The sequence below is a fragment of the Cajanus cajan genome, chromosome 3, assembly GCF_000230855.2.
Source record: "Cajanus cajan strain Asha chromosome 3, NIPB_CcT2T_4, whole genome shotgun sequence".
NCBI lineage: Eukaryota > Viridiplantae > Streptophyta > Magnoliopsida > Fabales > Fabaceae > Cajanus > Cajanus cajan.
In genome coordinates this window covers 4,544,830-4,563,409 of record NC_138519.1, presented here as the reverse complement: position 1 = coordinate 4,563,409, position 18,580 = coordinate 4,544,830, and the positions used below count along the sequence as shown (strand labels likewise).

Below are 18,580 nucleotides of genomic sequence, written 5' to 3'. Positions count from 1 at the left end.
CATCATTAAATAATGATTAATAATTGTTCATATGTTAATATCCTATTATTATAAAATAAATAAAATAAAATAAAAATATAATATAATACAATATATAATTTAAATATTCAATCACATCTAGAATAGTCTTTTAATCATTTAGGTTTAAGGACATCTTTTGATATCCCTAACTCTATCGTAACATTATGATTAAGACACTTAAAATTAATACAAAACAAAAGTGGATTGTAAAAACAATGATAAGATGGAAGCAGTCTTATAAAAAAAAATTTAATGGATTTGTAATTGTAACAAGAATTAAGACATTTTTATATAGAAAAAGGTAATTGTTACTATGTTTAATTTTAATATAAAGATTTCGATAACTAGTATTTTAGTAATACATGTCGCAAAACAACCCTTCTATGCACAAAATTGAGAATAAAAAATATGGACACAAAATATCACCATAAATAAAAGTAATGAAAGATCGTAAACTAATGTAGTTCACACCTCTTGTCTGAGAGAACATTTCAATAAAGTCCATTATCTCAAATATTTATTTAGCTATAAGTTTTCCAGACAAACTTAACAAAGTCGTCCTTTACATAACCCCCTCACTTAAGATGGAGACCTTCTCTTCACGTAAGAATCTTTATTTATACAGCTTGCTTCTTAAAATAAGTCTCTATCAGTAAAATGTCCTATATAAAAAATTTACTTTATCATCACTTATAGAATTTATATCCTTTGGATTACCTTCTGATATGAACAAATTATTAAGTTAATGTTTAGTATGTTTGTGAGAAAGTATTTGAATTGACATAATACTTGTATGAATGAAATTGCCGGTTAGCAAATTCTTAGAATAGTGGATTAAGCTTAACTCAACCCTACAAAATCGACTTGTAAGGTGAGGATTACTTTCTACTTTAGACTATTCAATTGCCTAATCTCTAGTCTATGTAGGACTTGGATTTTTTCCAATACATCCCCTCACGTCTAACACTATTGAGCTTGATACGTGGATAAATGGTAGGTGACCCTTTTTTAATAATTTAGGATTGGCAGGACTTGAATACACCCCCTCATGCTCATGGTGCATGTATCAATGGTGGGTGACCCATTTTTAAGAATCTAAGATAGCTATGATACAATCTTAGAATAGTAGATTAAGCCTAACTCAACCCTACAAAATCGGCTTGTAAGGTGAGGATTGTTTTCCACTTATATACTATTTAATTGCCTAATCTCTAATCGACGTGGGACTTAAATTTTTTCCAATACAAATTTTGACAGGTTAGACGAGAGGCACCATTAACTACATCCGAGTCTTGTGAAGGCTAACCTGACAGAAGGAACGAAACATCAACAATATAATATAGTATTTCAAAGGTTACCTATATCATCAAAACAATCAAGCGAATGCTACGTATGATGGACAAAACAAGAATCCATCATAAAAGATAAAGCACCCAGGCATACTAGGTAAAACTGAAACACATGAAATGCTCCATTCTCTAGAAAACAACATCGATCAATTCCCAGTACCAACAAACGGGGAAATATACACAAATCACACATACAATGTCCAAACGGGATAAAAAAATTGTGTGCAACCTATTAAAACGTTGTCCCGTTGAAGAAACAAAACATCTAAAGGGACTATGAAAGAAACAAAAACTTAAAGGGAAGTGTTGTTGGGGGCATATTTGGAAGAATTTCTTCTACTTAACTCCCCTCTAACCTAAATGACAAAAGTCAACTCAGGTGCCTCAGCTCAATTCTACTATATACACGGATTTCCTTCCTACAAAAACAACCTACACTACACCTCTTTTTTTACATCACTGTTACATATAAATATAGAATCAACACATAAACCACCTTTAGTATGCGTGCAATCAATTTGAGTTAATGAGAATTTGATCTTCATTAGATCATTAGGATTCTTAGAAACAAAGTTTCCTGCATGGTAGAGAACCCAATGGCCTAGATTATCCAAATGACTTTGGGATACAGCATGTTGACCATCAGAAGTTGTTAGCTGAAATTTCACAGGTTTTATGTCCCAGCCATGAATGTCCTCAGTCTTACAAACTCGACGACCCAATCTCTTGGACGACCTTCCAAGCTGGAGTCTAAAGAACACACTGTATTTTCCAGGTGGAAATTGAAAATCAACATCACCTTCCACTTCAAGCCACCAAATTTGTTGAAGATAAGCAACTGTATGGAATCTGATAGGGACAAGAAATGGTATAATACATCAAGTTTAATCATGTAGCACATAAAATAGGGGGTCATGCAATTTAAAGTCACCGATTTCATGTGATCTAGTAGATGGTGGCTAAAACTTAAAATTGAAGAGCCAGTGGAAAAAGTGGAGTAAGAACATCCATGTGATTACAAGATAAAATATAGTTTTGTATTCATAAAATTGATTTAAGATTGGAGATAAAATCTTCGATGATAAAATTGACAATTTTATATTAAAAGATATTATAGTAATTCATTTGAAATGCGACTCTTGAAAATTAAATTAAGTAATTTGTATATATAATAAGAACATAAACAGAGTTACAATTTGTTAAGTAAATATAATAAGTCAAATTGAAACTGTCCAACTTATTATACATGTATATACGAGTTATTCAAAAGTTATTACAGTAATTCACTACAAATCTTGAGTTTGACTCAAACTTAACTACAAATTTTACAGTAATTCACTGCTAACTAAACTCATTTATTCCCTTACGTACAAGATGTGGTATTAGTCTATCAGAGAGCCCTGAATATTAGTTAAACGGATTCAGAAAAGTATTAATAGTTCAATCTTCGAGCTCTATAAATAAAAGGCCAGAAGGTAAAAATGTATGACATTAATCCACAAAAGGGCATAAGAGAATCCAGCCAAAAAAAAAAGTGTTGCATTTCAACCCATAAAGATGAAAACACAATAAAACAGAGTCAAGCCTAGGCCATAGTATACACATCAGCTCGAGGAGTAACATTAACATAGTTTTACTTACAATAATCTCACCTTGACTCTTCGGTCGAAATGCGACTCCAATATCTCCGATCATCTATCCCTGTAATCCTTAATGCCTGTGAAGAAATCGCCAAACACATCCCACCCGTCCTCTTATCTAGCCAAATTTCCTACAACAACGTAACATTCTTTTCAAGTGAGTATTGAGCACTTTAAGAGTATAAGAGGAGTATAAATAAAGATAAAACTCAAATTACAATAGATAAAATATTTTCTATAATGTTCTTCTTTCATAATTGAAGTTTTCCTCAACAAAGATTTACATTGAAGATTAACATAGATTGTTGAAATGAAACTTTAATTCTAATAGGAAAACAATATTATATGAGTCTGTTTTGGTAAATTTATCGGTTTCTTCGTACGTTAAAATTAACATATATAAATTAGTAACATTGTATCCTATTATATTCTCCAATATTATATAATTTTTATCTTAATTATAAGCATCAAATTGAATTTTTATTTCGTCCTAACTATTAAGTAACAATCATTAGGTTTTTAAGTTAGGTTAAATTAACATTAAATCTGACAATCACTTTTAGTAGTATAAACATATATTTGAAATAAAACTTAAATTTATGACCCGATTAATTAAAATAACCATATTAATTATTTATCTTATTACCGATAATTTATTCTATATTACTTATAATTAGCATTAAAAAAAAAAAAGAGGTTATTTTGCGTTTTCTTCTTATTTTTCTTCAAGTTTATTCTAACAATAATGTATAAGTGTAGCAAAGGTAAGTAAGAACTCACCTTGGTGCCATTGTCAAACAAATTGGGCATGCAGAGTCTTGCATAAATATCCCTCTTCCCCAATTCTGCCACAGAAGCATCCTTCAAAGCTTTCTCCATGATGAACTTATAATTCAAAGGCAACTTGGATTCCCAAATGAAGTCCGCTAACGAGGCATCACGAAACGCCCTGTTCAACCGAGCAAGCTTGCAAATATCTGGTGGGTCCAAATACATTAACACCAATGCCACACAGCTCTCGGGTATATCCCCAAGCCTAGGCCTCAAAGGGGTGCCATCCCCATCACAAACACAAGAAGAAAAACTACCACCCATGTAAACACACACCAAACCAAACCACTTTACAGTTTACACCCCCAAATGAGTTGAGTTGAAGTCAAAACTTGACCTTGAACCTGAATTTATCAATTCCACACACACCCAGATTCTGAATCAGGCTCAGAACTTGAGTTTGAACCTGAATTTGTCTATCTTCTGAGAGAGGGCAAGAGAGGGAAAAGTGACGAGAGCAGCGATTGGAGTGAAATACATGAGATTGGGAAGAAAAGCGAGAAGCCAAGACCAGATCTTGGGGGTGTCTTTTTCTTTCGGGAATTTTAAACGGAGATCGGAGGTGGAAACGACATGTGTGGGGAGTGGTGTGAGCGACACAGCGTTTTGTGGGGTGGCTGAGAATGTTGAGATACAATGAATTGTGAGGTGTGAGGTGTGAGGTGTGAGGATCGGAATACGAGGTTCTTATCCAGTACGAAGGATTATTCTGGACTGTTACGGAGTTGTCAGCTTGGTGCTTCTTATTCGCGCCTCTCTTACGCGCTTCCGTTTCAGAGCAGCGCGTGCTGTTACTTAGTATTTAATTATTTATATTGTCCATTTCTTACTATTTTTGAAAATAGAATTCCAAACGTTATGATATGTTATGTGTAAATTAGCCAACATTGATGCTACTGACGCCTGTATTATATCCGTTGATTAAGGGCATCTTCGATGGAAGCAATTTGAGTTATTTCATGCATTAAAAAATGAAAAAAATAGTTTCTAGTGTGCCATGTCAGTATTAAGCAACTCAAACACAAATTTACTTCAATGATAAGAAATTTTAAAAAATTCAATCTTTAGAATTTTTTTTTAATCATTTATGAACCAAATTTAAATTTTTATTAAAAAGGATAATTGTACTACAATGAAAGAAAATAAATTATAAGAAAAAAAATAAACAATAAGTAGATATTAAAAATAAAATAAAACAATAATAAATACATAAACATTATATGAAATTAATTTTCATTATTATTATTTTCAAAACGTTTCCAAATATATTCAATAAAATCTGCTTGAAATCTGGTAAGGAATAGTTGCTTGAAGAAGCAACTCTCTCTCTTCTTCAAGCAACTCATGTTGCCACGTCAAAGTTCTTCAATAGCAAGAAATCGGAACTTGAGTTGCTTCATAAGACAAACAACTCCCATTAGAGTTGCTCTAACATATTCAGACTTTCAACCGTAACTTTCAATATCAAAAAGATTATACTTAAAATATATTTGTATGAGATCACAATTATGTATAATAAATTCTTTTTTATAAATATTATGATTAAAAATAAATTGTCATGTGTCATATAGCATTATTTTTGCGGCGAATCATTACATGGACAAATTTGTTGTAATGATTAACGAATAAGAAAAAATGAGTTCGACCAAAATTAAGTAGGACTATTCATGAATCCATCCCATTCGATCTATTTTTTTTTTTTAAGAATTATAATCTTCTTTCGTGTTTTTACATGTATAAAATAATACTTTTACTCATAACTTTATGTCAAAGTAGGATAAACTCGATTTCTTAATTAAAAACTAAAGTATTTTATTAAGAAGTATGAGTATCGAACTATTTTATTTTTTAAATTGTAATAATTGATCAAAAATTCTTGAAAATTGAAAATAAAAAATACTGTATTATTTTAATTGAATTGAATTTTTTTAAAATATTATGTTTAAAATCATTATTTACATGATTTTAAAGATAAATTTGTAAAAGTCAAAAAAATTAATATAAATAATTATTTATAATTAAATAATTGTGTAAAACTATTTTACACATTGTTCATGTATAGTTTTTTTATATAATATATTAGAAATAGTATATAATATATTTAGTATTAAAAATTAAAAAAACTTAAATTAAAATATAATATGAGAAAAAGTTTTTTACAATATAATTAGTTAAGGAAGATTTCAATAGGTAATTCATAATATATCTGTTTGTGGTGAAATTGGTTTATGAGTTCTTTTTATTTGAACTAGCACACACTCGTTTCAATTTAAGTATTTTACGATTAGACTTTTTTAGGAACGACAATAGATGAGACAAAGCAACTAATAAGCATTAGTTTCCACAGTTTCATATACAACTATAAAATAATAATTTTCGCCCATATAAACATTTAAATGAATGGAGTGAATGATATATATATTAGCAATACAGATCATGATCCAATTCACATAATTGTCCAGTTACAAAATGATGATCTTAAGAACAACAAACTACGAATTACGGAATTAAACTAAACTACACCAATTCTACGGAAAGAAAGCAAAATGTGGCCAAGAAACCATGCCCAATAGCAATCCCATGCATGGAAGCCATATGCGCAGGCAGAAAGTGCTTACAAAAGTGCAAGTATGAAATTTTCGACTCTTGTGAGGAGGTATGGTTCCCATATTTATAGATTTAATCGAGAGCGGTTAATTCTGTGCAAATACGTCGTAGGTGCGTAATCGCTGACCACTATGCTGATTTCGTGGATTACATGTAACCTCTCATAACTGTTCCCTCCACGTTCTTTATTTCTTCGACCAATTTTTTAGTAACTAACTGCTTAACTGCTCAAAAACCCTCCATCAACTCTCTCTTACATTTTTCGACCAATCCTCGAATAGGCGTGTTTAGGGCTTCTAATACTTTCTTGGTAGAAGCATAACTTTTGAGTGACCCTAACTATCTTTTTTAAAATTTTATTGAGTAAACAGATTTTTTTTTCTTCCTGAAATAGAAAAGTGCTATCGTATTAATGTGTAAATCAAAGGGGCCCAAATCAATCCTCAAAAATACAAATTAACAATTATTTAAGTTTAAAAAAAAAGTGTGATTGAAGTGATATCAATATAGATTTAGGAATAAAATGACGGTATGTAATTTAGTCTAAGGAATTAGTTTATGAATTTATTTAACTTTTTTTATACTTATAGAGACCGGTACTTATAGAGACAAAATTGGTTGTTTATTTAAGGTATAGTTGAATAAACTTTTTTATAATCACTTATAAGAGGTGAGATAATATGAAGAAAAAATAAAATAAATTTTTTTATAAATTAATTTAAACTTATACATAAATTAAAAATAATTTTTTTGAGAAACTAGTATAAAAGATTATAATTAACTTATGCATAAATTAATTTTAACTTCTAAAAAATATATTTTACTTTTTTTTTCTCATAAGAGTGTTTATAAAAAAAATCATCAAACAAACTGAATATTATTTTTTATACTAAAATGGTAATTCTTATTTGAATATATTACACCTTTAAATGTAGTAACTCTTTTTTCAATGTAACTTTATTTATGTGTGCCTAGAAGAAGTTAAGTTATTAAATGAGAGATATCTTATTACTAGCATGTTTATTTATAAATATAAAAAAAAATGTATAAATCAATAATATAAAAATTAAAAGACCCAATTGGGTTGGCCACTCCAGCCCATCATTAACCCATCTTTTAGCAAATCAAAAGAGAATAAGATACGTAAGTTGTTGTGGTCGAGTTTCTCAATCCAATCCAATATATTATTATAAGAATTTATTTTGAGTTTTTATATTTTAAAGAATTTTTCATTTTTTAAGACAAAACAATGATAATTTTTTTTATTTTAGGGTATAATTTTGAACTTTTTTAAGTAATATAATATGTGAAACTTATCTTATTAAATTTATTTATATGAATATTATAATATGTGAAACTAATAAAGGTCCTAAAAATAGTGAAATTAATTTGTGTAAAAGGTGAATTTCACAAGTAATTGAAAATGAATATGAAATTAGATTTTCTTAATTTTTTAGTTGCTCTTTGAATTTACTTTTCATGTTATTTTTATCATGTTTATGTTTTTTTTACCTATTAGTTTGATTTCATAAATTTTATGTAGGTGAATATGATGAGATAAATTTTATATCTTGAATCAAGAAAAAAATATATTTAAACTTACATAAAAATATAAATTAAAAAATTAAAATTTTAAAAGAATAATATTAACTCAAATTTAAAAATTAAAGTATATTTTTTAAAAAAAAAATAAAACCTATAATACTCATGTTTAGCATGTTTCATTTGAGTCGTGTGGTACAATAGAGAGTTGATAATGAATTGATTCAACATTAAGGGAAGGGTCTTGTTGAGCTTTCTTAAGAAGGGGAAGGGGAATGTTCCTTCTTTTTTCCTCCATTCTTTTTTAAGTTTGAGAGGGAGCAGACAAAGCTTTTCTCCTCTCATCCTAAAACCTCCCTTCCTTTTTTTTTCCATGTGGTTTAACTAATGGGCTAACTAAGGGATCAAGGTTGGTGGAGTTGAGATCCATCCTTAAAGTCATATGGACCTTGCTATCTTCTCCTTCTCTCTTTTTGTTCTAGAGCGTCAATGAGGTAAGGAAAGCTAGTTTTATTCTTGTTGTTGCATGTTGAAGTTGTAAAGTTAGGGTTTTCAAGAAAGGTGAACCCAAAACCCAAAATTGTTGACCTCTTGTTCTGGAGGAGATGCATGTTGCATTTGAATTGGTTTGAATGTTAAATATGTTGTTTAGAATTGTTTTAATGGTTTAAATTTGAGTTTAGAGCTTGTAGTTGAACTTGGGATGAATTAGAGAGGATCAAAAACCCCAAAATTGAAAAAAAAATTGTCTCTGTCATGAATGGCTGAGCTATTTTGAAACAACTAAGTAGAATCAGAAATGAGAAATGGGGGTGCCTATGGAAGGAAACGGCTTGAGCGGAATTGGAGATGAGAATTAGGAGTATTTATAAAAGGAATTTGTTGAGAAATTTTAAAATAGTCGAGCGATTTAGTTATTTTTGAATTAGACTTTATTGTCTTTATAAAAGTTGTATCGTTGGATGTTACCTTTTCAATGGCTTTTGGAATCACTTAAAAAAGAGATCTTAAACTCCAATTAAGATCTTTTAAGTGAGCAAAGGTCAAGTTGTCAACATTTAGGTAAACTCTTAGGTTTTTTTGTGATTTTTAGTATATATGATGGAGTTGGAACTTGAAGTCTTTATAAGAGTTGTAGATAACCATTTTAGCTTCATTATGAGATAAAAATGAGTTTGATTGGATTAGTGAAACTCCAATTATGTTGTGTTATGTAAAAATTGTCATTGTATGCTAGTTGATGATTACATGTTGAAAATGATGTGTTAATTCTCTTTAGATTATGATAATATATGTCTTAAGTTATTATATGATGAATTGCCCATATGGATGATGATGTATGAGGATGTTAAGTTGTTTTGGTGTTTTCAGTTGATTTTCAAAATATTGCTTTTGTTAATGTATGCTTAAAGTTGTAAAACTACCTTAATGTTAAATTGTTACATTGCTTTGATATTTTAAGTTGTCTTGTAGTTAAATGAGGATATATGAACTATATGATGGATAATGTAATATGCTAATTATATATGTTGGTAAGGCGAAAGATGGTCTATGGGTATATTCCATATGCTATGAAGTGTTATAAGTTGAATATTGTAAGTTGGTTGATGTGTAAGTTATAAGAATTGTATGATGCGAAGTTGCTGGAGATGTGTGATGGAATGATATGTTGACAATGCAGAGGATTGTACATTGATGTAAAATGCGATGATATATATGTTGTAAGATGGATGTTGATAATTGTTAAAGTTGAAAGTTGTAAAGTTGTTATGTATGAAATATTGTGTTTATTATTATTGTTAAGTTAAAAGTTGGTATGTATGATGAAAGATGATTAAGTTATAATGAAGTAAGCTAATATGATGTTATGTTATTGTATGGTTAAGAGGTAAGATGAATGATGCTTAAGTTGTAACAATGAACGATGATAAGTTGTTAAGTTGTTAGCGTAGCATGTGGTTGTGATACATGTTTATGTTTAGATACATAGAAACCAAAGGAGAGTTAAAGATGTTTTCAAACTTTAATATCTCATTGTGCGCGGATATACGTTGTGTTGACCCTTCAATAAGTAAGTTAATTTTTGAATGGATACACTATTTTCAGTTATCTCCTCCAAGTTCTATATGGTATTTGTATGTGGGTAAGGTCAAGACATATGTGTATAAAGTAACCATAATATAGGAGAAAGGTCAAACTATACTGATTACAAGTGACTAACCGAGTAAAGTACGAAGTCAAGGACCTAGTCTCTATCCGAGTATTGGAGAGTTGTGGTATTTGGAGGGTAGTTGGTGGGTTAATCTCATAAGGGACTTAATGTTGCAAACTAATGTCGTGGTAAGTCCATACACAAACTGTTCCACCTTGACATAGTACCATACTTCTTGGTTTAAGAGGCAAAACCTATGAAATCAATCTACCTTATGCTAGATGTTGTTTCTAGCCTTGTGTTAGTTGTTGTTTCTAGCCATAATATTAATCATTGTTTTTGGCCTTAGAGTCAACTACTGTTTTCTGGTATTATACCAACTATCATGATTCGGTAGGGTCAAACCAGTTAAATTGTTCACCTTAGTTTTAGGAGATCTCCATGGTTGATATACATGACGATACATTAGTTGTATACCTACACTATTCAGTTGAATGTGTTGAGTGAATTGAAGTTGTATCACTGGTTGGATTACTTTAGTTGTTTGTGATGTGTTGATACTTATCGTTGTCCATGTTGCTTGTTACATAACTAGCTCTACTTATATGTGTGTGTGTGTAAATATTGTTATGTTGAAGGTGCAAAGGTGTATAAGTTACTATATGATGAATGATGTGGACGTAATATTATACAAAGATGAATGGTTGTTTGATAATTGTGATGAAATTACCTAAATTGTATGACAATACATGATATAATGTAATGAATGATATTCTTTTTAAGTTGTTTATATTGCATGTTGTTGTATGATGTTGCTTTTGTATCACAAGCTTATCCTGTGTTTTTCCTTGTGGTTTGTGACTATTATAATCATACTTGGTATGAGAGTAAAATAGGATTAGCAGGCTGAGTTGTGCTGTCAGTGATGAGTCACGTTGGAGGTGACTTTCTTTTGGATGTTTCTACTCTAAGGTAACTAGGTCTTGTATATATGTTTGACCAGTGACAAGGCTTATTTTGTATACAATAGTTACTTCTTTTATATGATGTATGTATGTTTAAGAACAATTTGTTTTATTTCTTACATACATGATCACTCACATGAGATTTATCTATTTATTACATGATATCCTAGATAGATGCTTGATGGTTATACTTCCATTTAGTTGTTATTGAACCGTAATAAATGTAGTGTTTAGATGAGTCATTACAAAACCAAAACAACTTTAATTTTGTCATAAAGAAAGGGATCAAGATGCATTTTAACCTGAATTTTAATGATGTCAAATTCGGCTATTGAAACTAAGCATGATTGGTGGATGTATGATTTTAAAAATAGGATGTGAAGGAGAGGGCGTTGAGGATTGGAATACGGCACATAATAATATGTCCAACACAATGCAGAAATTGTATTTTATACAATTGGATACGTGAAGGAGATGAGTGGGATCGGAACACGGCACCTATTTCTGCAATGTAATTCAGATCTTGAAATATACGTTAAAAAATACTGTCTTCATTCTATTTTGTATATGGATGAAGTTTTGACAAAAAAAATTAATATTTTTTATTTTATAAAAAATTATGTAACTTTCTAATATATCTTTAAGTTTTTTAAATTCCTATCAATAAATAAATATTGGAAAAGAAAAACATTATATTAATTAAAAAATACATTAACAATGACCGAAAATATAATAGAAGAACAATATTTAATGTTACATTGATATTGTATGATGACAATCAAATCAAATTAGAATTATTAGAACAGTAAAATTTCAAACAAAATGAAACTGGGAGAATATAATTGATTATATGGTAACCCATTTGGAATTATATATAAGAAAGGAAAAAAAATGTCAATTTCATATAAATTAAAAAGGTTAATTAAATACATTTAATTTTTATAATTTCATATAAAATATACACTATATTTTTTAAAATATTTTTAATCACATATATCATTCAACCTTATAAATATTTTTAGATTAAAGACTTGGATATAGGGGTTTCTTAGTAAATTAAAGACCAAGATTTGATTTTATGTGGATATAGAGTCATGATGAAAATATCACTTTATAATTATATAGAGCCTGTTCATGATGAATAAGTATCGCCGGAAGGGTGGAGCAACACGTGAAGGTTGGAGGAGAAAGATGTTGTCCACTTACAAATACTTCAACATCAAAGTCAATATATGATTTAGTATATAGGAACAATAATGTAATAGAGACATGAGTATATATATCTCATGATGTTTAAGGGATTTATAGAGCGATGCTAATAATCATTGGAGTAAGAGAATGTTATTATCCACATGGATAGTTTGTTAAATACAGGACGTGCCACACCATTCACAATCAAGTAACATTATAAATTTGATCCAAATGAAGATGATTAGATAGTTACATAGATATATGTGTCCATATATACATAGATATATAAGAATAATGATACATTCATATGATCAACCTCTTCACTTTATTTTATAGAAAATAAATTGTAGAGATTATATGATAAATTGTATTTGTACTATGTAATATTATTTTATATTTTGCGTAGCCGTGTAGGTACAATAAGAGTGAATTGCTCATTCCAAATTAAATATATATCGTCGGCTGATCCTCGTACTGGTAATGACAAAAATATAATTAGCAGGCAAAATGGAATGAATACTTTTGATAATCTAATTTCCTTTTCCTTCAGACTTCAGTTGTTAAATACTTGTTTTCAAACATAATTCATACTTTGTCTTATGGTTGCTGACTTCATTCTTATCCATGTTGGAATAAATAAATCTAGTTGTTCTTATCCAAATACTAGGTTTTTGTTTTTGTTGACCTTTTCTAGATTTCCTGGATAGAATATATCAATTGTAGAGCCAACTAACTTTGCATGTTTGAGCGTAATTTTTTATGTTATAACAAATTCTCAAGCTCATTAAAAGAAAAAGACTCAATTAATCAATTATTATTAAACGGGACATTTTTTCTTCGTATTTAGTTAGCAAACATGTGTCGTCCTTAAAATCACTTTCCTCGAACAAAAACCCGAACCAATAAGGAGGGTTTCTTTTAGTTAAATATATGAGACAAAATTTGGTTGATTGACATCTTATAATATACTAGTAGTGTTTAATACAACAAGAAGAAAGAAGAAGATGCCAAAAATACTATCAATTGTTCTCCACTTGTATGAGGTGTAGCACGCAAAATTGATGCTGAATCATAAAATTAAGCATTATTGATCATTATCTATATGCATGGCTGAGTCAGACTAATGATATCAAATTCATTTTGGGTTCTTACACTCGAGAGTATATATATTTGACATAATTTTTCCTTTTTGGTTATCAGTTGGAGTAACATGAGTTAACATTAGACATCATTTCAATATTGTTCTTTTGATCGAGGAACCACTACCAAAAAAATGGTAATTTATTGTGTACTGTCTTGGTATTTTAGCCCCCATTTGTCTCTTAGGCTAGAAGATGAAAGCTTGTGTACCTGGGATGACATTTTTTTTAATGAATTTCTCTATAAGTATTTGTAGAAGAAAAAAGAAAAATAAAAGAAATAATTTCTCTATAAAATGAAATCAATATATACAAAAGTTGAAAAACATACTTTTGTGTAGTTAATATTAGAGAATTTCTCCAAATTAATGTATACATAAGTTAATTTTGATTTTTAGAAAAAAAATATTTATTTTTTTAAAAAATTTTAAATATCCTTTTTAAAAATGTAATATTGGATATATTTGTTTAAATTAAAAAAAAAAAAGTGTTTATGAACAAATGTTTTTTTTTTCAAAAGTAACTCTTTAAGAAGAAAATAAAAATTGTTTCTTAAAAAAAAGCAGAAAAGTGTTTATTTAAAAAAAAATTAGACACACGTAAAAAAACAAAATGTGCTTATTTTTATTAAAAAAAACGCTTTTTTAAGAAACAGGTTAAAAAAACGAACCTACTAACTCTATTGTTAAGTTATATATTTTCACTCCTTAATTATTAACAAAAGCTTTTCATTTTTTTTTACCTTTTAAACTATTATTTTTTAAATGCTACAACAATTAAAGCTTATTTTTAGGGGTGTATTAATGCTAATTATAATTTTCATTGATTTACCATTATTAAAAAGACTAAGCTTGGTTACACTTTTCTATCAGTTATCTAGAAACAAATGATTAGGCCTACATTGATAACGAGTGATTTAAGCCCAATAGAAAATCAGATTTGTTTTAAATATTCCGGGCTGAGACCAGTATCCAATGGTCAGGACTCAACAGAGGAGAAGTTGAAAAACTATCCGAGTTTTAGGCCTTAAAGCTAATGACGGCCCAAAGCTGCTGATGCTGCGGCTTGGAAGAATACATGGTGCGTTGCAGAAGAAGCCTCTTTTCCTTTTTATTATTTTCATTTTCATTTCCTTTTATTTTTCATACCAAAAGAGATTACCCAAATGAATCTATTCTTTTTTAACGAAACCTTATCGCTTAGAAATTAAAATGATTGATAACATGCTTAAGAAACCTACCTATTTATTGTGAGAGATATCACATGAACATTGTTGGAACATTGGACTTCACCTTAAATTTCTTTATTTTGAACAAGTATGAAGAAAACATTTACTATTTGGAAAACCAAGAAGGTGAATAGCAATTAACAAAAGTAGGCTCAATTTGTAACGAGTAAACTCATATCTCACATTGTCGTAAGTTTAATTTTCGTTGTCGATGTGAAGATGTTGTTAGTGAGTAATTTATAAGTATATTTGTAAGTACTCTTTGATCTTGAAGGTCTATTGCAGATTCCGCATTAACTAGTAATAAGTTAAAATGTTGGTTTAGTTTGTGTTAAACCAATAAAGCCTTTCCTTTGTTTTGACAATTGTAATTAATTATCATTGTTTGTGTTAGTAGGTAAAGTTTTGTTGTAATTATGTTTACTTTCTTGAGTGGGTTATATCTTGTTAAGTATTTGATTTTTGACAAATATACACACCTAATGATGGTGGTTACATGTGTTTTATTGACAACATGTATGTACATGATGTATGACTGTTATTTTTCAAGTATTTGTCTTGTATATGAATGAAAAACAAATCAAGATTCATGCATTCACCAAGCTTAACACACTTTGGTGTAGGCAAAAGAATGTTGAGGTAATTGAAAGGTACTGTTGATTTTGGCATTTGGTACAACAAAAGTGATGAAAATGTTGAAGGTTTTGATAATAGTGATTGGGATGGATCTATTGATGACTCTAAGAGCATAATAAGGTATGTTTTTTCACTTAGTAATGAAGTATTTTCAAGGAACTCTAAGAAGCAAGATGTGGTTGCTCAATATTCTATCGAGGTTGAATATGTAGTTGTAATAACAACCTCAAATCAAGCTATATGAGTTAGGAAAGTCTTAACTGATTTAAGTCACGTGCAAATGAGTGTGATAACAAGTCAATCATTTCAATTGTTAAAAATCCAATTCAACGTGGGAGAACCAAGCATATTAATGTTAAATTTCATGTTATAAGGGAAGTTGAAAAGAATGAAGATGTTTAGTTGATGTATTGCAGGTCCAGGGAATAATTGGCAGTATATACTCATTAAGGCACTTTCAAGTGCTAAGTTTAACTAGCTAAGAAGCAAGTTAGGAGCCCTTAAGAAAAGTTTTAAAGAGTGTTAAATCAGTAAAACTTTTCCTTTGTTTTTATTGTTGTAGTTAGTCATGGTTACTTATGTTAATGGATAAATTTCTATTGTAATTATGTTTGCTTACTTCAGTAGATAATGTCCTACTAAGTATTTGATTTTTGGCAAATCTACATACCTAATGATGGTGAATACACATGTTTTGTTGATAGCATGTATAAGCATGATGTATGACTATCATTTTTCATGTATTTACCTTATATATGAATGAAAAACATGCAGAATAATACAATTATCTAGCAAATACAAAATTTCTTTGTTCCCTTCACCTTTCCTCTTATTTGTTTCATGGTTTTTATGGTTTTATGTTGTAAAGAATGTGCTCGTATCTCAAGTTGATGTGAGTTCCATTTTTATTGTCGATATGAGGAATTTGTTAGTGAGTAATCTATAAATATCTTTATAAGCGTCCTTTGATTCTAAAAGTTTGTTTGAAATTTCACATTAATCAGTAATAAGGTCAAATTAGTATATATAAGTGAAAAATAATCATTATCTTACAAAACTAACTTATAAGACAAGAAAGTAATAGTTATTGAATTCTTCCCCTTTCCGCAACTTGATAATGAGTAAGGGTGGCAAGTAAACTTATATCTATGGATAATGTCTGAACTTGACTCGACTTTAATAGGAAATATCCAGTTTGACCGAATACAAGTATAGGCACGAATTATACCCGATTTATCGAATCGAGTATGGGTACGATGATGGGTATATACATATAAGCCATGTACATATACTTATACCCGTATCCGCTTAAAATTTTTAGAAACTTAATTTTTTTTAATAATTTACTTGACATTTACATAATTACTCTCTTTTAAATTTATTTCAAGTAAAACTTAATTAATATAATTTTATAATTATTATTCTATTTAAAAATTATTTTTTTATATTTTTTTTTACAAAAAATATTTAATTAATTTTTGAACAAATACCGATATATCCAATGTCTGACAATAATGAGAATGAGGATGCAAATTTCATATCCAACAAGTATAGGAACAAGAATGAATATATGATACAAGAACGAAAATACTAAAACGCATACGTATCCCGATTCATTGTCATTTTTAATATTGAGCGACTCAATAAATTCATTAATAATCACTATTATAAGTTTTAATTTCATATTAAAATGTGAGATTTGAACTTATAGGCCATTCGTGATCTTATGATCAACTGAATTAAATTTTTATTTTTAAAAAATGCATTTGATGACAATGCGACTTTGATTTAATCACCGATGAATGAACTTCACGTTAGTCCCATGTGCACTTATGGGGATTGTTGACCGTCTCGATGGTTCATGTATTATGTTTCCAACTTTAGACACCATTCAATATCCCATGAATAATCTTATTGGCAAAACAAGACAAGAGAAAAAGTCATAATAACTTGGTAGGTAGGGTCATCAGTTCCATTACTCCATATCCTATTTCCACCATTTTCCAGTTACCACCTCACTCGTATACGCATACCCCTAGTCTGTCTAAAACCATTAACATCCATTTTGAAGCAAAACATTAATATACCTCTCACGACTTTTCCTTATGATAATTACTCCCTCTTTTTTTTTATTTATATTTTTATAGTTGTTTAAAGTTTTATACGGGACTTAAGAAAATCATTGATATTTTAGTTTTTAAAAATATTTATTACTTACTTTCCTATTTTACCTTTTTTTTTTTTTTTTGCATTTTTGAGACTGTTGAACTACAATCTACTCTATTAATTATTAATGCATTGATTACATGTGAACTGTAACCTACTGTATTTAATTATACCTGTCCCATTTTTTGTTTTTTTATAGTATTTTGTTGGGAACATATTGCTCTTATAAATGCACATTAACTTTATATGGGTAGTTAGAGAAAAAATAAGTAGACATTAAAAATAAATACACACATTGTTCAGCAAACATGTATTAATTATCAAGGATAAAAATGGAGAAAAAAAATTAATAAGTCATTGGTTTTAGTAAAATGACAATAAAAAAAATAACAAATTATGACAAAACGACTATAAAAAAAAACAGTGGGAGTATTAATTATCAATGGTGAAAATGGAGAAAAAAAATTAATAAATCATTTATTTTAGTAAAATGACAATGAAAAAAAAATAACAAATTCTCACAGAACTGCTATGAAAAAAAAAAAAGAACAGATGGAGTACTAATCAACTATATTTGTCGGTTTTACTTGCATGTTAATTGAATAAATAGAGTATGTATTATGTAATATAATGCTTCTTATCTCCCGCCAGTTGTAGATAATTAATATAGTTTAATTATGTCCTTTCCTTTATAGTAAGCATTATGCAAATATATCAATCCTTTATTGATTATCTAATGTGAAAACCATAGATGAATAGGTACGTGGTGGCACATTATTAATTATTAATTATTAATTGATCGCGAGTTTAAGATGCTGTTAGTGGTTACATTTTCGTGGACGTTGGAGAAATATTCTTCTCCTTTTTTCCCTTTTAAGATGACATTTGTTTTGTTAATGAGTCCAATTTAAAGTTATCCGTGTTTGAGGTTGATCAGTAACATAAATGCATATATGACTGTCTTAGCTGTTTTTGGTAGAATATATTGTTCTTTTTTTTAAACTCAACTTTATATAATACACTTAATTCAAAAATACTTCTATGGTAATAAATGGGAACACTATTTATCATTAATGTGGTTAAAATTATTTTTAAAAAAGTGATGTATATTTT

The 18,580-nt window shown here is 28.9% G+C and overlaps 1 protein-coding gene and 1 long non-coding RNA gene across 3 annotated transcripts; one reads left to right on the top strand and one right to left on the bottom strand.

The window, feature by feature from the left end:
- Positions 1-1,468: 1,468 nt before the first annotated feature.
- Positions 1,469-4,561, bottom strand: LOC109800378 (F-box protein PP2-A13). Its single transcript, XM_020361167.3, has 3 exons — positions 3,791-4,561; positions 3,023-3,141; positions 1,469-2,219 (listed from the first exon to the last, which is right to left on the bottom strand). The coding sequence occupies exons 1-3, from the start codon at positions 4,103-4,105 to the stop codon at positions 1,808-1,810; spliced, it is 846 nt and encodes a 281-aa protein (XP_020216756.1). The 5' UTR covers positions 4,106-4,561; the 3' UTR covers positions 1,469-1,807.
- Positions 4,562-13,305: 8,744 nt separating this feature from the next.
- LOC109802788 (uncharacterized) lies at positions 13,306-16,121 on the top strand. 2 transcript variants are annotated; one of them, XR_003804348.2, is made up of 3 exons: positions 13,306-13,574; positions 14,310-14,517; positions 15,289-16,121. It is a non-coding gene; the product is annotated as an uncharacterized LOC109802788 (long non-coding RNA). The 2 variants fall into 2 exon arrangements; XR_002240329.3 differs by having other exon boundaries at positions 13,328-13,574; positions 14,420-14,517.
- Positions 16,122-18,580: the final 2,459 nt, after the last annotated feature.